Source organism: Rhinoraja longicauda, chromosome 3, assembly GCF_053455715.1.
Source record: "Rhinoraja longicauda isolate Sanriku21f chromosome 3, sRhiLon1.1, whole genome shotgun sequence".
Classification (NCBI taxonomy): Eukaryota; Metazoa; Chordata; class Chondrichthyes; order Rajiformes; family Arhynchobatidae; genus Rhinoraja; species Rhinoraja longicauda.
In genome coordinates, this window is record NC_135955.1 from 73,906,849 (window position 1) to 73,923,298 (window position 16,450).

At 39.2% G+C, this 16,450-nt stretch overlaps 1 protein-coding gene across 1 annotated transcript in view; it reads left to right on the plus strand.

Annotated features, from left to right (window-relative positions):
• The window catches only part of LOC144592092 (solute carrier organic anion transporter family member 3A1-like), a 265,635-nt gene extending 251,433 nt beyond the window's left edge, over nt 1–14,202 (plus strand). The window contains exons 9-10 of the mRNA XM_078396429.1: nt 3,783–3,847; nt 12,250–14,202. Coding sequence (XP_078252555.1) covers nt 3,783–3,847; nt 12,250–12,632 — 448 coding nt within the window. The 3' untranslated portion in view covers nt 12,633–14,202. The remainder of the gene's footprint in view (nt 1–3,782; nt 3,848–12,249) is intronic.
• The last annotated feature ends 2,248 nt before the right edge of the window (nt 14,203–16,450 follow it).

The window sequence follows — 16,450 nt, forward strand, 5'->3', positions numbered from 1 at the left end:
TATCTGGAATCAATGCCCGGGTTATCTCTCCCTGGATAAATGCTGTTCCCGACATACCATCACCAACCCTGTTTCATATCATGACCCTGGCAGTTCAGGTTTAGTGAGAAAGATTGCTGGCACACATATATTTGAAGCTTCATGGCACAGTGTGCACAAGCCTGCTCCTGCCCTCCTGCCAATTGTTTCTTCCATCAGTTTGTTAATCGCCTGGTGAATGGCAAAGAAAGCCAGAAGCATGGGGAGAAAAAGAGGATAAGGGATGCGAGGCAGGAGATTAGGGGAAAGCATGTGGGAGGTGCAATGGAAGGATGAGCGGATAGGGAATTGTTGGGAATGGAGATGGCTGAAGATCAAAGAGGGGAGAAGAGATCATAAAGGAAGAGGAAGCGGGGATTGGCAGTGCAAAAGGTGTTTGGGAGAAATAGGGGATCAGGGAGTAGAGACAAAGTCAAGGGACAAGTTGAATGTGGAATTGAAGATGAAAGAGGATTGGAGGTCCCAAGGGTGGAGAACATTGGAGTTGGGAGAGAGTGGAGAGATGTGAAGTGTGCATAAATATCACATCTAGCTCACTATTCAAACTACAAACCACACACCCAGCATCTTACACTATTTACCCGAGTGTTGTTCCTTACGACAGTGATGACAATCGATCCAAACTGTTTAGTTTAGCTCAGAGATACAGCGAGGAAACAGGCACTTTGGCTCACAAAGTCCTCATCAGCCTGTGATCCCCACACACTAACACTATCCTATACACTATAGCAAGCCAATTATCTTCCAAACCTGTTCATCTTTGGAGTGTGGGAGGAAACCAGAGCTTCCGGAGAAAACCCACGCAGGTCACATGGAGAACGTACAAACTCCATCCAACCTTTGTACAAACAGCACACGTAGTCAGGTTCGAACCTGGGTCTCTGGCGTTGTAAGGCAGCAACTCTACCGCATGTTGGTGTATTACATATAAATCGTGTAAGAATTGATCCAGAAATGCAAAATCACATTTGCTTTTGTTTTTGACTGTCATTTATTTCAGTAATATAAGATGTCTAAATATAAGATGCTGGAATGTTTTGGTATACTGCAAGGGGGCAGCCTTTATTTCTCATCTTGAACATTTATTGCTCTCTCATGCTGTTTGCCCCTGGATCCAGTTTGAAAAATACAGTTACCCTTGCTTTAGACACTATTATCTGAACATTAGATTTCACTATTTTTTGGTCAGCATGCTCTGTTTAGCTCTATTGTCCAATTCAAGAACCTTTAAAAAAAAATCTCAAAATTGGGGAAATATACCAATGTAAGAATTGTTAAGATAACCTCCACACTGACTGCAGTGATTCCAATCTCAGCTGCTCACAGTGGTTACAGCCTCTGCACCTTTGTCACCAGGAGTCATGGAAAGCAAGTCACAAACTTAAGTAGGTCTCTCCATGGCGATCATAGTACAACAGCATTTACACTGGAGAGAACACCTGTCTGTGGTATGTGTCTGCATTTCTCCCCACATGCTCTCTGCAGTATTGAAAACTCAGGCAGGCACAGAGGCAGCAGACAGTGACAGCTCTGTGCCTCTGTGGAGCTCCTTTAATATGCGTCACCTAGCTGTAGGATTTTTCTTTTTAGTTTTACCGGGAGTTGGAAATGCTGTAGTTTGCACTTTATTGCTCCAGTTTCTGTCTTTCTCTTGGCAAGGTAAAGATAAGTGCCGCGCACAATTATGACATGATCACATTTGGAATGACATCAGTAAAATACAAACTGCACCAAGTGAATAGAGGTCGAAGTTCCCAATCCCTTTTCCCAATGGAACTGGGTGCCATCACATTTAAATATAGGGAAATTGGCTGTTATGTACGATCAGAATATAAAAAATTATACTTTCCAGCTCTTATGAATAAGCAGCCAACAGAATTTGGGAAAACATTTACAACCAATAACATGACCATTTCAGAAAGCAGTTTAATGAAAGATCAGACAGGACTTGTGTATTTTAATTATTGAGTTTCTCCAAAAAATAGTAAGGTGCAGAAACAAATATTGCATAGCTCGAACCAACCCTACAGTAAAATATTAACTTAGCAGAGATTACTCACAAATGTTCACTGCAGTCTTGGTTAATTTCTTTCAAATTAAAAGCAGAAAAACGGAGGCTAGGCAGCATCTTTGGAGAGAAAAATTAAGATGTGTAAAGGTGGACGACCATTTGTCACAATTAGAAAAGGTCACAGTGAACACGTTTTAAACAAATACAGAAGTGGGGAAAGATGGCAGGAAAAAAAAAAAGAACAAAATAGGAAGATTGTAAGAGGTGGAAGTAAACGGCGAAAGAGACAATAAATGCAAGACAAATGTGAATGGTAATGATACAGGAAAAAACAAAAGATGGGCATGAAAATGGGAAAAGCAAAATCTTATCAAAAGTAGCTGGGAGATAAGGTCAAACCATTGGTTTCTATGATTATTGAACTCAATAAAGTTGAGTTCAGAGACCACACTGAAATTTGAGCTACAATTAAGAACATAGAACTGTACAGCGCAGGAACAGGCCCTTCAGTCCATAATGTTCGTACTGAACATGAGGACAGGTTTAATCAATCTCCTCTCTCTGCACGTTTAGGTTTATTATTGTCACATGTACTGAGGTACAGTGACAAGCTTTGTTTTAGCATCCTATCCAAAGAGATCAGATATACCATACATAGATACAATCAGTTCAAACTCAAGTACAATTGTGCGGCACGGTGGCGCAGTGATAGAGTTGCTGCCTTACAGCGCTTGCAGCCCCAGAGACATGGGTTCGATCCCTACTACCGGCGCTGTCTGTACGGAGTTTGTACGTTCTCCCTGTGATCGCGTGGGTTTTCTCTGAGATCTTCGGTTTCCTCCCACACTCCAAATACGTACAGGTATGTAGGTTAATTGGCTTGGCATAAGTGTAAATTGTGCCTAGTTTGTGAAAGATCGTGTTAATGTGCGGAGATTGCTGGTCGACACGGACTCAGTGGGCCTCTCTAAACTACACCCTACTACAATAGACAGAGCAATGAGGAAGATACAGAGTGCAGAATATTGTTCTCAGCATTATACCACATCAGTTTCTAAGAAAAAGTCCAATGTCCTCAATTGGGGTTGGGGTGAATCAAACAGTACCATTCCCAGCATATCCATGTGCCTATGTAAAAACCTCTTAAATGTGTCTTTAGTATCTGCTTCCACCACCACCCCTTGCCGTGCATCTCAGGCACCCACAGCTAACCATGTAAAAAACTGGCCCCGCCACTCACCTTATTTCACCACTCTCACCTTAAAGCTCAGGCTTCGAGTCTTTGACTTTTCACCCTCGGAGAAAGGTTCGGACTGTTTACTTTTTGCACTTTATTTGAAAACCTAGACAAAGTCAGAGAGAATTTTTGAACAGTATAATCAGTTTGCTCAGCTGTTGTGCTGCTCCAGTGCAAATCTCATGTGCAGTGTAAACTTTGCACAATCAGCTCCACTAGGTCCTCTTCTAATGCCCATGTGATTTTCCTTTTCTTTACATTAGCAGCAAACTTCAATGTGATTTGTTTCCTTTGGTTGCCATTTGCTCGAAATATATGAACCAAGCAATATCTCAGAAAAGATCTCAGAAAAGACAGAATGCACAAAGACATTTAGTTAGTCTGAATATCTTCTGGAGTGGAAGATTCTACATCACTCTCATGTGAGCTGGTTTTACATGGAGACAATATTGGCGCTGTTGTCTGGTAGATATTTATTGGTCTTTCTCTCCACAGATCTGTAAACCCTGAAAACAAATCATATGCCCTTGGTGTCCAATTTTTAATGCTCAGATTACTTGGTGAGTGGTTTCATTCAGTTATTCAGTGATTTATTGTTATATTTTAGTTTGCTCCTGTTCATCTGAAGGTTGTCATAATGTTGCCAAAATATTCTTTGTAATCCTTTGAATGGTAATGTGATAATATTTTTATCACTCTGATGTCTGAAATATGGTACCAGCATCAAAGTGACACACTTGTTGGCTAAATATAATAAAGCAATATAATTAGTTGACTGATAAATAAGTAATATTGTAATACGGTATCACGTGCCTGATTAGCATATTGAGGAGGGCTAATTGCTTTTCATATGGCTGTTGGGAACTCCTAAGTGTTGCTCAGCCCATTATCAATGTAATCATGTCACAGCCACCCGAGGATGCATGGAAATAACTCCTAAAATATGAGTTTTTTTCCCTTTAGTTCATTGTGTAAAAAACTACATTGAGGTCCAGTTTCTTCTCAAGAGTTGCACGCCCCCAGTATATTCTTCAGGACGTTATTGGACAGTGTATACATATATGGTACTGAAGCCAGGCGACTCTCTGCGTGCTGGTCCCAGTAGTGGATCTAAACCTGTTCATTACAATCGCTCTACTCCTTTATTCCCTTTGTCATGGTCTGTACACTGTGGGCAGCTTGATTGTAATCGTGTACAGTCTTTCCGCTGACTGGATAGCATGCTCTTCAGTGGAAAAGCTTTTCACTGTACTTTGGTTCTCGTGTAATTAAACTAAACTAAACTAATATCATCCAGTAACCATTTGCATCATACCCTATTTTCATTTAATACATTTATTTGATATGTCTGTTTAAAAGTGAAATTAAGTGCTGGTTTTAAAGTTGGACAATCCTTCAGAGTTTCCATGCAGGTCAGTTCATGTGCTTTGGAGATGCAGAACGGAGGCACTAAAACCCCACCTGCCTCTTCTACCACCTTTGGGAGGTTATAGTTATAACACACCAAGTCTACACACCAAGTCTCCACACCAAGTCTCCACACCAGTCTACACACCAGGTCTGCACACCAAGTCTACACACCAGATCTACACACCAAGTCTGCACACCAGGTCTACACACCAAGTCTACACACCAAGTCTGCACACCAGATCTACACACCAAGTCTACACACCAGGTCTACACACCAAGTTTACACACCAAGTCTACACACCAGGTCTACACACCAAGTTTACACACCAAGTCTACACACCAAGTCTGTACACCAGGTCTACACACCAAGTCTGTACACCAGGTCTACACACCAAGTCTACACACCAAGTCTACACACCAAGTCTACACACCAAGTCTGTACACCAGGTCTACACACCAGGTCTACACACCAAGTCTGCACACCAAGTCTACACACCAAGTTCTCATCTTGCAAAGTGAACAACTATCAAAGTTAATGCACTGGACTGGAAACAGCAAAGATTCAGCGGAATGGAATGGTTCAGGCTGACTTAACTTTAAAGAAAAAATAATAAACAGATTATCTGATCACCAGTAAAAAACGCATGAGTTTGACAAAACATAAAGATACACTTATACAGTAACTTTCAGGTTGTCTGAAGGTACTTCAAAACTAATTGCTTTTAAAATGTAGATGCTTAGATCAAAAACAATGTTTCTGCAAGATGAAAAGAGATTAACTATCAATCTGACGATAACTAAAACATAAAGAAGTGTAGGCTCATGATATTAGGGCTAACAATGCTAAAGATACTTTCTCTTGCAACAATTTGGTAACCCAGCCAATTTATGTCCCATCCACTAAAAGTGAGATAAATGTAACACTTCCCTTTCAGTCTCATCCCAATCAAAAACAAAGTAATGGAAAAAAACCCCATAATTGGGGTATGAGAAAAACTCCTAGTTAATGCAAATGCTCATTTTAGATTCCATTTTAATCTCTCAGCTCTTATAATGGACAGTGCACTGATACAAAGATGGATGTAAAGCAGATTGTCAGGGGATGGATGGAAACAGCTGGACTGGAACTAAAACTGAATATTGTATCATTAAGCCTTTGGAAAAGCTGAACTCAATTTCAATCAATGAAAAAGATCTTCAGTAGTTGGACTGACAGCTGAAACAAAACAAGATAGTTAAAACTGCTGAAGGCAGTCATGGCAGCATCAGAATATTATTACAGGAGTATTTGGTTCAACCACATTTTGCTGCTTTATTATAAGCAAATTTCGGACTAAAATTGGGGGTGTCTGTGGACAATTCTACAAGATTCAGCTCCACTTACAACCCCCCCATGAAATAGTGACCACAATCAGTGATAGCAAGATCTTGACAATATCCACATTGTAAAGAGGCAAGTCGCACTTCTGCCATGTAGATTTCAGACAATCAACATCTCTGGCAAGAAGAGGCCACGATTCCGTCCCAGATCTTATCTTCAATGCCCCGACTTGAAGCATTTCCTGTCCATTACCTCCACAGATGCTGCCTGACCCGCCAAGTTCTTCCAGCACTTTCTGTTTTGACCTCAATCCTTTCTGTCACCATCAACCATTCGAAGTCACAGTTAACGAACCACAATCTTGAATGTTTCAATTGTCATCAAATTCACTGAATTCCAAGGGTTCCATGGCCCTTGTGTGCAAAATCACTTCCTAATTTCACTCTTGAACAACCAAGATTTCAGTGTTCCTCTCATTCTGGATTTCCCCCCCCATCAAAGGAATAGATTATCTGAAGCCACCCTCTCAAATCCCTTCATCACTTTCAGTCTTGAGTAGGTCTCCCGTCAACCATGTAAACATATGGAAATAAAAACCATGCTTTTTAAATCCGTATCATAATTTTCCTCTGAATCTTCGCTATTGCATCCCGACATCTTAAAATTCTCTGGAATGGCAGATTAAAACTATTAACAAAACATTTTTCATTATTATCACTGCATTGGAATGGTAACCCCCACATGGTACCCCCTAGGATGACAAGTTATAACCTTTGGGACTAACCAAATGGTGTAGCCACCAAGGAGTAAAATATGACTCAAATCTGGTAATGAAATTCAGCAATGCTTCAGTCAGACACAGTTGAATAATGTTTAATACTTTCGAGCATCAGTGGGTTTGTAAAATTGAAAAGGCTGTGATATTAATGTCTGTCAGTTTTGGATGTATTTGCAGTTTATTATTTTTATAGTCATTACAGCTGCAGCGACCCCAACCTAATGCCAGGACTTCAATTCAATGCAGACAGAATCAAGCAGAATTTTATCCATTCACCACTTAAATGCAGGCCAACCACTTAATCAGATGTAAACAAGGCAAAACAGATTAGACACGAGATTTAAAAAACTATTAACATAACCAATGTACAGCACTGTCCCATGAATACCTGACAAAACCCTTGGGGTTGAATCTGAACAAGATAAAATTGTATTTTAAATTAATGTAATCTTGTTAGTTGCATCCTGCTCTTATGCTAGTGAAATGAGGTTGAAATTGAAATGTTTTTAAATGTATTACATTAAGTATGTAACTGAACATGTTTACATACTTACAGCTGTGGAGTGCTGTTGTGTAGAGAATGTCCAGAGCTCCTTGAAAATTGCTACCTGGTTAGTTCATGAGGCACTTCAAGCTCACTGTGCCTGCTAAAGCTGGCACAGCCTCTGGTGTGTGCTGAGGTAAATCACCTCAATTAGGACAACAGTTACCTTTGCTGGCAGATTACAGATTTGTTTATTTCAATGAATTTCCTTGTTCACATGAAGCTCATAGAGTGAACAGTGTGCATGAAATACCTGGGGGACAATGGGGTATTGGGAAAGAAATAGCTGGTGATTCTCAACAGCCAGACTGTGATTCCTTCTGTACGGAATAGAAGTTGAATCAAGGCAAGATTTGGCTTGGTGGAAGACTTTCGCATACCAATAGCAATTCTGTTGCACACTCAAGCTTCTGAGAATGATTCTCCACAACTATGAATTTGCACTTCAGCGGAGCACACTAAAAACATCTTGCCTTCCACTGCCTTTGCATAACAAAAGTGTAAAACTAATAAAATGAAATTACAACTTCCATCCTGTGCTGATGCGGAGAGAATCACAGAAAACGTATGACACGGGAAAGGGTTATTCAGCCCATTGAGTCAATGCTGATTGGGAAACAGTAATCCCAGAGTGCTTGCAATACCACACCCATAGTCCACAGATCATAGCTCTACATCCACAAACCACTGCATCTTAAACAGTCCAGGCAAAGGCAAGACAAAGGCTGGGTTCTAAAATAACTGGGCGTTAAGTTGAAGGAAACATTGAGGTTTAAAATAACTGGGTGTTAAAATCAAAGATTGGGCTGGGTTTTAAAATAACTGGATATTACAAGCAAAGACGGCACTGGGTTTTTAAATGATAGAATGTTAAAGGCAAGGACAATGCTGGGTTTTAAAATAACTGATGTTAAAGGCACATCACAGAATCTGCCTATCTAGTAAAATTAGATTGGAAAATAAGGCATTCTGTGTACACTTCAGAAGGACAGCAACATTTTCAGAATTTTACTTCACCTATGGATAAAATATGCCAAAAATTAACATTCCTTTCTACTGGCGGTCAATGTTGTGATTATACCTTTCTTATTGATCTCACAGGAGTTGATTGGTATCACAACATTAGCAATGGGATGGACAATTTAAGCACTTTTCAGTTGCCATTTATAACTCATGAGGATGTATGCTAATTATTACTGAATTGATTTGCTACTACATCATATCCCTGACTTCTCTTTACCATGGCAAAAAGCTTTTTTTTTTAAAGGATAGCTTCATTTTAGTTTCATGGCACAGTGAATATAAGCTCTCCAGCAGACATATTTTGTGATTCAAAATCTTCTCTCTGGGTTTTTCAGCAGAAACATGGAATTAATTTACACTGTTTAAAATCTGAATTGCAGTCAGAAAAACATTAGCTTTCAATTAATTTGATGTAATTAGGAAGTATTGAATTGTTACTTCATAATCTGATTGCACCGAGATTCACAGAACCTTGTGCCTGCTCATAACTTGCATCTATTTTCAAATTCAAATTTTTTGTTCAAATTAATTATTATATTTATTAATTTATTATATGATTAAATTCTTCATCATCATTATTTCACATTAATGTGCCAGATAATTCTCTGTGTGCTGAAAGGAAAGTAGCTTTCCAAAAGGCTGGGGTTTCTAATACCTTGCATTAATGGCATACAAGCTATTTTTCATTTACTACTTAAACTGTTTTTCATGTAACTTCTTACTGTCTCCTTTGCATTTTGCTGAATCAGCATATGAATTCATATGGAGAATTTAGTGGCACCCTTGGATTAATGAAATGGTCTCTAAAAGAAAGAAAATCGAATGTTTCTGCCAAAGATGTTTGGCCTAAGAACATAAGAAACAGGAGCAAGAGTAGGTTATGTAGCCTCTCAAGTTTGCTTCTCTATTCGTCGACATCATGCTCATTGGAAATGAGCCTTGGTTCCACATTCCTGCCAGTACACCAAACCATTGATTGCTCAACATTGAAGGATACAAGTGGCGCTAGGAACTCTTATGCACTGCGTCAGTGTAATCTACTATTTGTAGACCCTTGTACTTAAGTGTAATAGTGCCCATGTCTAGTAATATTTTTACAATTGTATACAAACAAGATCACTAGATACATGTGACAATAATGTGCCGTAAACCACTGAATCATTCAAAAATCTATCTATCTCAGTCTTGAATATATTCAATGATTTGGCCTCCACGAGTCTTTGGGACAGAGATTTCCAAAGACTCACAACTCCCTGACAGAAGAAACTTATTTTTCTTCATCTCAAACTGTTTCCCACACTTGTATTGAATTTGCTCTCATGTCAGGACATAAGGTTTAGGTTTTAGTTGAGAGATACAGCATGGAAACAGGCCCTTTGGCCCACCGTGTCCGCGCTGACCAACGATCACAAGTACACCAGTCCTATCCCTCACAGGAAGGTCTGATTTACAGAAGCCAATTATTCTAAAATCCTGTACATCTTTGGACTGTGGGAGGAAACTGGAGCATCCGGAGAAATCCCACCAATCATGGAGAATGTTCAAATTCCTTACGGACAGCATCCATAGTCAGGGTGCTGGTGTAGTAAGGCAGCAACTCCACCGTTGCGCCACTGTGCCGCCCTAAGTGTGTATTAGATTGGGTCTGTGTTGTGAAAACATCACCATTGAGGTGATTTCCAAGTTATGAGCTCTTTTCCAGCAAACCTCAGGCAATATTTACTTTAGCCATTGTTAATGGAAGGAACATAGAACACCGAACAGTACAGGAATAGGCTCCTTGGTCCACATTGTCTGTGCCAAACATGATGCCAGTTAAACAAATCTCCTCTGCTTACATGTGATCCAAACCCCTCCATTCCCTGCATAGCCATGTATCTCGTAACAGCCTCTTAAACACCACTATTGTATCTGCCTCTGCCACAATATCTTGCAGTACATTGCAGGCACTCACCACCCACTGTGTAAAAAATATGTGTCCCGCATATCTTCTTTAAACTTTCCGTCTCTGATGTTAAAGTTAAGCACTCTTGTCTTTGACATTTCCATCCTCAGAGAATGATTCTGAATGTCTGCCCTATCTATGCCTCTCATAATTTTATATACTTCAATCAGGTCTCCCCTCGGCCTCCGATGCTCCTGAGGAAACAATCCAAGTTTGTCCAACCTCTAAACCAAGCAGCATTCTGAAAAAACTTATGCACCCTCTCCATAGCCTCCACATCACTTTGTAATGGGGGTGACCAGAACTGCACATAGCTGTATATAGATAGAAAAGGCCAAATATAGATATACAAATATAAATAAAGGAATATAGATTAAAAAGGCCAATTTGTGGGAGTAAGTTTTTTATAATCTAAATCCCCTAGAGGAAGGGATTGCCAAGAAATCAATTTTATTTACAATGCACGAATAGACTATGCAAATTAAAACTTCCCCCCGTGGTTAAATCTAATTATTTGTTGATGCTCTCTACACTATTAAAAAAAAAACATAAAATTAAATTATTTGATTATAACTTGGTAATTTTTCAATATATTTTACAAGAGTGTTCTGCCAATAATGTTTTTCTGTGAAACAATTACGATCCAGACATTGAAGGTGAAATATATATGTTGTATGGCAGAGAAAGGCACAAAATGCTGGAGTAACTCAGCGGGGTCAGGCAGCATATCTGGAGAACACGGATAGGTGATGATTCGGGTTGTTTATAACCTTCTTGTTATTACAGCTTGTATGGCAGAATCTGTTTGCACAGGCTTTGGGCAAATCTGGTTATTCCACCTCATAACATTCCTTGGTAACAGTTGCCAGTTTGTTGAGGAGATGGAATTAATAAATGACTTGAAGATGACAATTTTATTAAGATAGATTTTTCCCCCAATTTTCTCAACAATGGGCATAGAAACTAAAAACTATGATTTTCTGCCATCTTTAATCATAGATTTATTGGTAAAATGTAATACAAAGGACATTACATGAAAATTGGAGTTGAAATCAAAATGTGTTTGAAAATTAAAAATGACTCTGAGGAAAATATTATATATATCGACAGCCTCTTTGAAGGCTGCTGGAAGAAAGGATTGGTTAATATTGAACCATAACCCTTCTAGGAAAGATAGATAGAAATGCTATCTATCTTTCCTTGGATCTGCTGTATCTTGGTTTCTTTTATATTAAATAAATTGTTAACTTTTGATACAGGGCTTTCTTTTTGTGCACTGCATTAGCATCTGGCTTGAGCCGTATAATGAATGTGTTCATTCATTCGCTGGAGATAATTTTTGATAATGTACCATTGAGATGGAAATTACATTCTGGTAAACAATGTGAAATAGGCTTACAATGTGAAATAGGCTTACTATCATTGTTTTCCACACAATTTTACAAAGTCAAAATAACCTTCACTGCGTACACAATTTATCCACACGAAAACCAATAGTCTTACCAAGTTATAAAGCAGAAGGAAAAGTTATGTCATTATTAAACAAGAACATCTGCTTGGTGATTTCCATTTTGAAATTGCAGGCAAATTCCATCAGCCCGCAAATAATATATGATTTTACTGAAATGTGCTTCTTTGCGTGGAATCAGGAATTTGAGTGGATCGGTCTGAGCCTGCAACCCTTCAAGCTGGCCTTTTTGCTATGATCATAGATTTACCTGTACATTCGATATCCACTCTAGACTCTCAACCAGTTCTGCCATCACCTAATTATATCATTGTGAATGCATACATAAATAACATATAATAAAGTGAACAGTAAGTACTGTTTGAAAAGTTTATCAATGGAATGTTGCACTTCCCATTTTAAATATTTTAATTCATGTTTTATTTAGTATTTGGCTACTTTTAACTTAATCTCTGTGTCCTACTTTTGTTTAGGTTTCATCCCACCGCCACTTATTTTTGGAGCTGCAATTGACTCCACCTGTCTGGTCTGGTCAGAAACCTGCAATAAAAGTGGAGCATGTGCTTTATATGATAACAACTCATACAGATATCTCTATGTCAGCATTGCCATTGGTCTAAAGGCTATCGCCTTTATATTGTACACAACTACTTGGCATTACATAAAGAGGCATTCCAAGAAGTACGTTCAAGGAGATGAAGACTCAGTCGGCCGAATGACCACTTCAGATCTGTTTGCATCAACATTGACATTAGATGCAGCCACAGGCGATTCTAACAAATCATCTGGAAGGACAACATTAATCTACCATTTGGGAGAAAATGAGATGTGCGAAAACATTGAGTCTGTCCTTTAACATTTGCATGGAATGAATGCAGCATTGTGAAGATATATAGTTTTGTAGGAGAAAAAAACCCATTTTTAAACATCTATTTTAATGTTTTTATGCATCACAAGGATCCAACAGAAGGCACTGGCCTTATAAAATATTTTTATTAATCTCCCTATAGTTTAAATTACGGCAATAATATTTTGTGACTCTGAATGGCTCACAACAGAAGTGAACAAATGGGGTGTGCTAGTACCAAGAACTAGCAGATCCAAACCAGGAAAAGCAGTAGGCCCTAGTGGTCAGTTATTTTTAAAGAAGTTCTATTTAAATGGCTTTTATGCTTATTTTGCATTTTCTGCAGAGATATAACACATTACAGCATAAAATGCTATCTATATCATGCAAAGTATATGAAAGTGAAATGTTTAAAGCACAAGTGTACAATCTGATTCTGGCCTTGAGTTTATCCCAAGTATACAATGCTTCAATGCCTGAACTTTGACCAAAGAATCCACATTAACAAACAATATAAGCTTCTGATTATGTATTTCCCCCTGCAGCGTTTAACAAGTATCTTTACTGATTTAATATTACAGCCATCATGTATATTGCAATAATGACTTTTCATATTGCTTATAATGCAACCTGAAATGGATCAATTTATTCTTTTATTTTAAAGCAGTTACTCAATTATTCAAGTCATTTGAGGCCATTCAATACCTGCCTGTTGTTTTTAAAACTTTCTGCAATATCCAGTACTGTTACATGTTGGGTGCTGCTAAATAGCTAGAATCATAATACCAAAAGGTGCCTCAGGTCATTTATGAAGTACATGAAAGAAACCCTGATACCCCATGACAGATCGATTATTTATTCTTAATACAAATTATTTTTTATTTTCATACTGGAAATATGGGAGACTACACAACTGTTTAAAGTTTATGCCAACTGCATGAGTGCATTTGTTTTGATTTCCTTTAAATACGGTGGCAGGTTTGAGGTGCGAATAATAACATTGGCAAGGAAAGGAATGGTGTTTCAATTTAGGCACTCACATTCATCACCAAACTCTGAGCAGAGTAGCATCGTGATTTAAAAGCTCAAGAAATTTTCTTAACAACCACCTAGGGTTGTCAACTCCTATCATATTTAATGCAAGTCATGTCACCTTATCAGATGTGTGGCATAATAAAATAACAAAAGGCAGTGCAGATAGAGATGCTTCAATTATTATGCTTGCACAGGTACACAAAATTTGGCAATGTTCCCCCGCTCCTGTTAAAATTCATGTTACTTTGTTGATTTTGCCCTCACTATTTCCGGTGCGAGAGTGCCAATTGTAAATTGAGTTGCATGGTTTCCACTCACCACAAAACTTTAACATGGTACAGTGACCACGGTTAATTGAGCAAAGGTGATGAAAATGACAAAGCCACGTCTGTATTGTTCATGCCTTCTTTATCTGAGTAAATTTTAATATCCCAGTTTTTTTCTACTGCAAAAATATTAAGAATATTAATGTGTATTGTATTGAAACCAATTTGTTTGTATCATTTATATTATGCTTTTTACCATGGAATTTTAAAAGAAAAAAAACGCATTTGACTTCTGTAAAACTGATCCATGATTCTGTTGTTGCTTTATTTGGATAACTCAGTAGTGACTGAACTTTTCACTCTCTAAGGCAGAAGAGTTGAGATCACGTCAGAGGTTGAGATCCAGAACTATTCGAATGTAAACCAAACGTGTATCAGAATCTCCCCAAAACAAACATAGAGCTCAAGTAACTCTGGACGACATAGATAGAATACTTTAGACTTTAGAGATACAGCGCAGAGACAGACCCTTCAGCCCACCAAGTCCGCACCAACCAGCGACCACCATATACACTAACACTATCTTACACACTGAGGACAATTTTACCAAAGCCAATTAACCTACAAACCTGTGCATCTTTGGCGTTTGGGAGGAAACTGGAGCACACAGAGAAAACACACGTGGTCACAGGAAGAATATACAAACCTCAGACAGACAGCACCTGTAATCTGGATCGAACCCGGGTCTTGGCGCTGTAAGGCAGCAACTCTGCCACCGTGCCACTGTGCCGCCCCTGATGTTCCAGGTCACCTATCAATGTCTTCCAGAGATTCTGCCTGATCTGTTAGTGTTTCTCCAGCCCTATGTGTTTTCTTTTGCAAACTAGCATCTGCAATTCCTTGTGTCAGACTCTCCCACTTCTCATTCTCATGGAAGACAGATGAAGAGACAGGAGGACACTACTCTGCTTGTGATAAAGTGGTTGGTCAAGTAATAAGGCTGCATCATTTTAATAGTTGCTGCACTTATAACCTCAGCTACTTGAGTTTCCAAAGACTTAGAAATCCAACAGGTGAAGAGAAGCGAGGAAGGTGGAATCCAGAATTGCCTTCGCAGCACTAACTGTGGGCAAGAGGAACAAGAGTGCTTCCTCTAGGCCCAGTATATTATACGTTTAACCCTTTCTGGTCACCCCTTGCTCACTATCAGCGGAAGAGCTGCTGCCTTATAGCGCTTGCTGCGCCAGAGACCCGGGTTCGATCCCGACTTCGGGTGCCTGTCTGTACGGAGTTTGTACGTTCTCCCCGTGACCCGCGTGGGTTTTCCCTTGAGATCTTCGGTTTCCTCCCACACCAAAGATGTACAGGTTTGTAGGTTAAATGGCTTGCTATTAATGAAAATTGTCCCTAATGTGTGTAGGATAGTGTTAGTGTGTGGGGATCGCTGGTCGGCATGGACTCAGTGGGCCGAAGGACCTGTTTCTGCGCTGTGTCTTTAAACAAAAAAGACTAGGCAACTTCAGTTAGAGCTTACCAAAAAACAAGAGGGTCCACTGCCTACAATCAAGGCTATTCACCGCCACGCCTGTACCAATCCAACACTCCAGTCTGAAGAAGGGTCTCGACCCGAAATGTCACCCATTCCTTCTCTCCCAAGAAGCTGTCTGACCCGCTGAGTTACTCCAGCATTTTGTGTCTACACGTCACTAACACATCCATGTACTCTCAGGGGCTAGACACAAAATGCTAGAGTAACTCAGCAAGACAGGCAGCATCTCTGGAGAGAAGGAATGGGTGACGTTTCGGGTCGAGACACTTTTTCAGTCTAGAGTCAGCGGAAAGGGAAACGTGAGATATAGACGGTGATGTGGAGAGATATAGTTCATTTGTTCTATATCTCTCTACATTCATATGTTCTACATCTCTACATCACCGTCTATATGCTGTAGTTACTCTAGCATTTTGTGTTTATCTTCATTTTAAACCAGCATCTGCAGTTTCTTCCGACTCTCAGGGGCATTGGCTATATGAAGTAGAGTATTATTCTAAAGGCTTCCACCAGCTACTGAGGCTGCCTATACACAGGAATCATACTTAAGCTCTGCCAGACATTCGGGATGCTGATTCTTAGTTTTCAGACCTGATAATAGTCTGCTTCTTCCAGCACCAATCTCACATCCAGCTTAAACCTTGTGTTTGGTCACAAATCTATTTATTCATTTGCTCGTGGCATCATTTATTATCCTTCACCAATTACCCAGGGACAGAGGAAGCATATTGGTGAATCTAAAGTCACCTGTAGACGGAAAGTAATGACTGCAGATTCCTTTCCATGAAAGGCATTCATGACCAAAATGGATTTATGTGACAATTCAGTGGTTTCACGATAATCATTTGAGGGATAAGCTTTTCACAGTTTGTTTTGCTCAAATAATAAACATAAAATGTCATAATTTTGGTAGTGATAAGTTTGTAGTTATCAAAGTACTGTCTTTAAATTTGCTGTGAAATATAATGGTAATATTT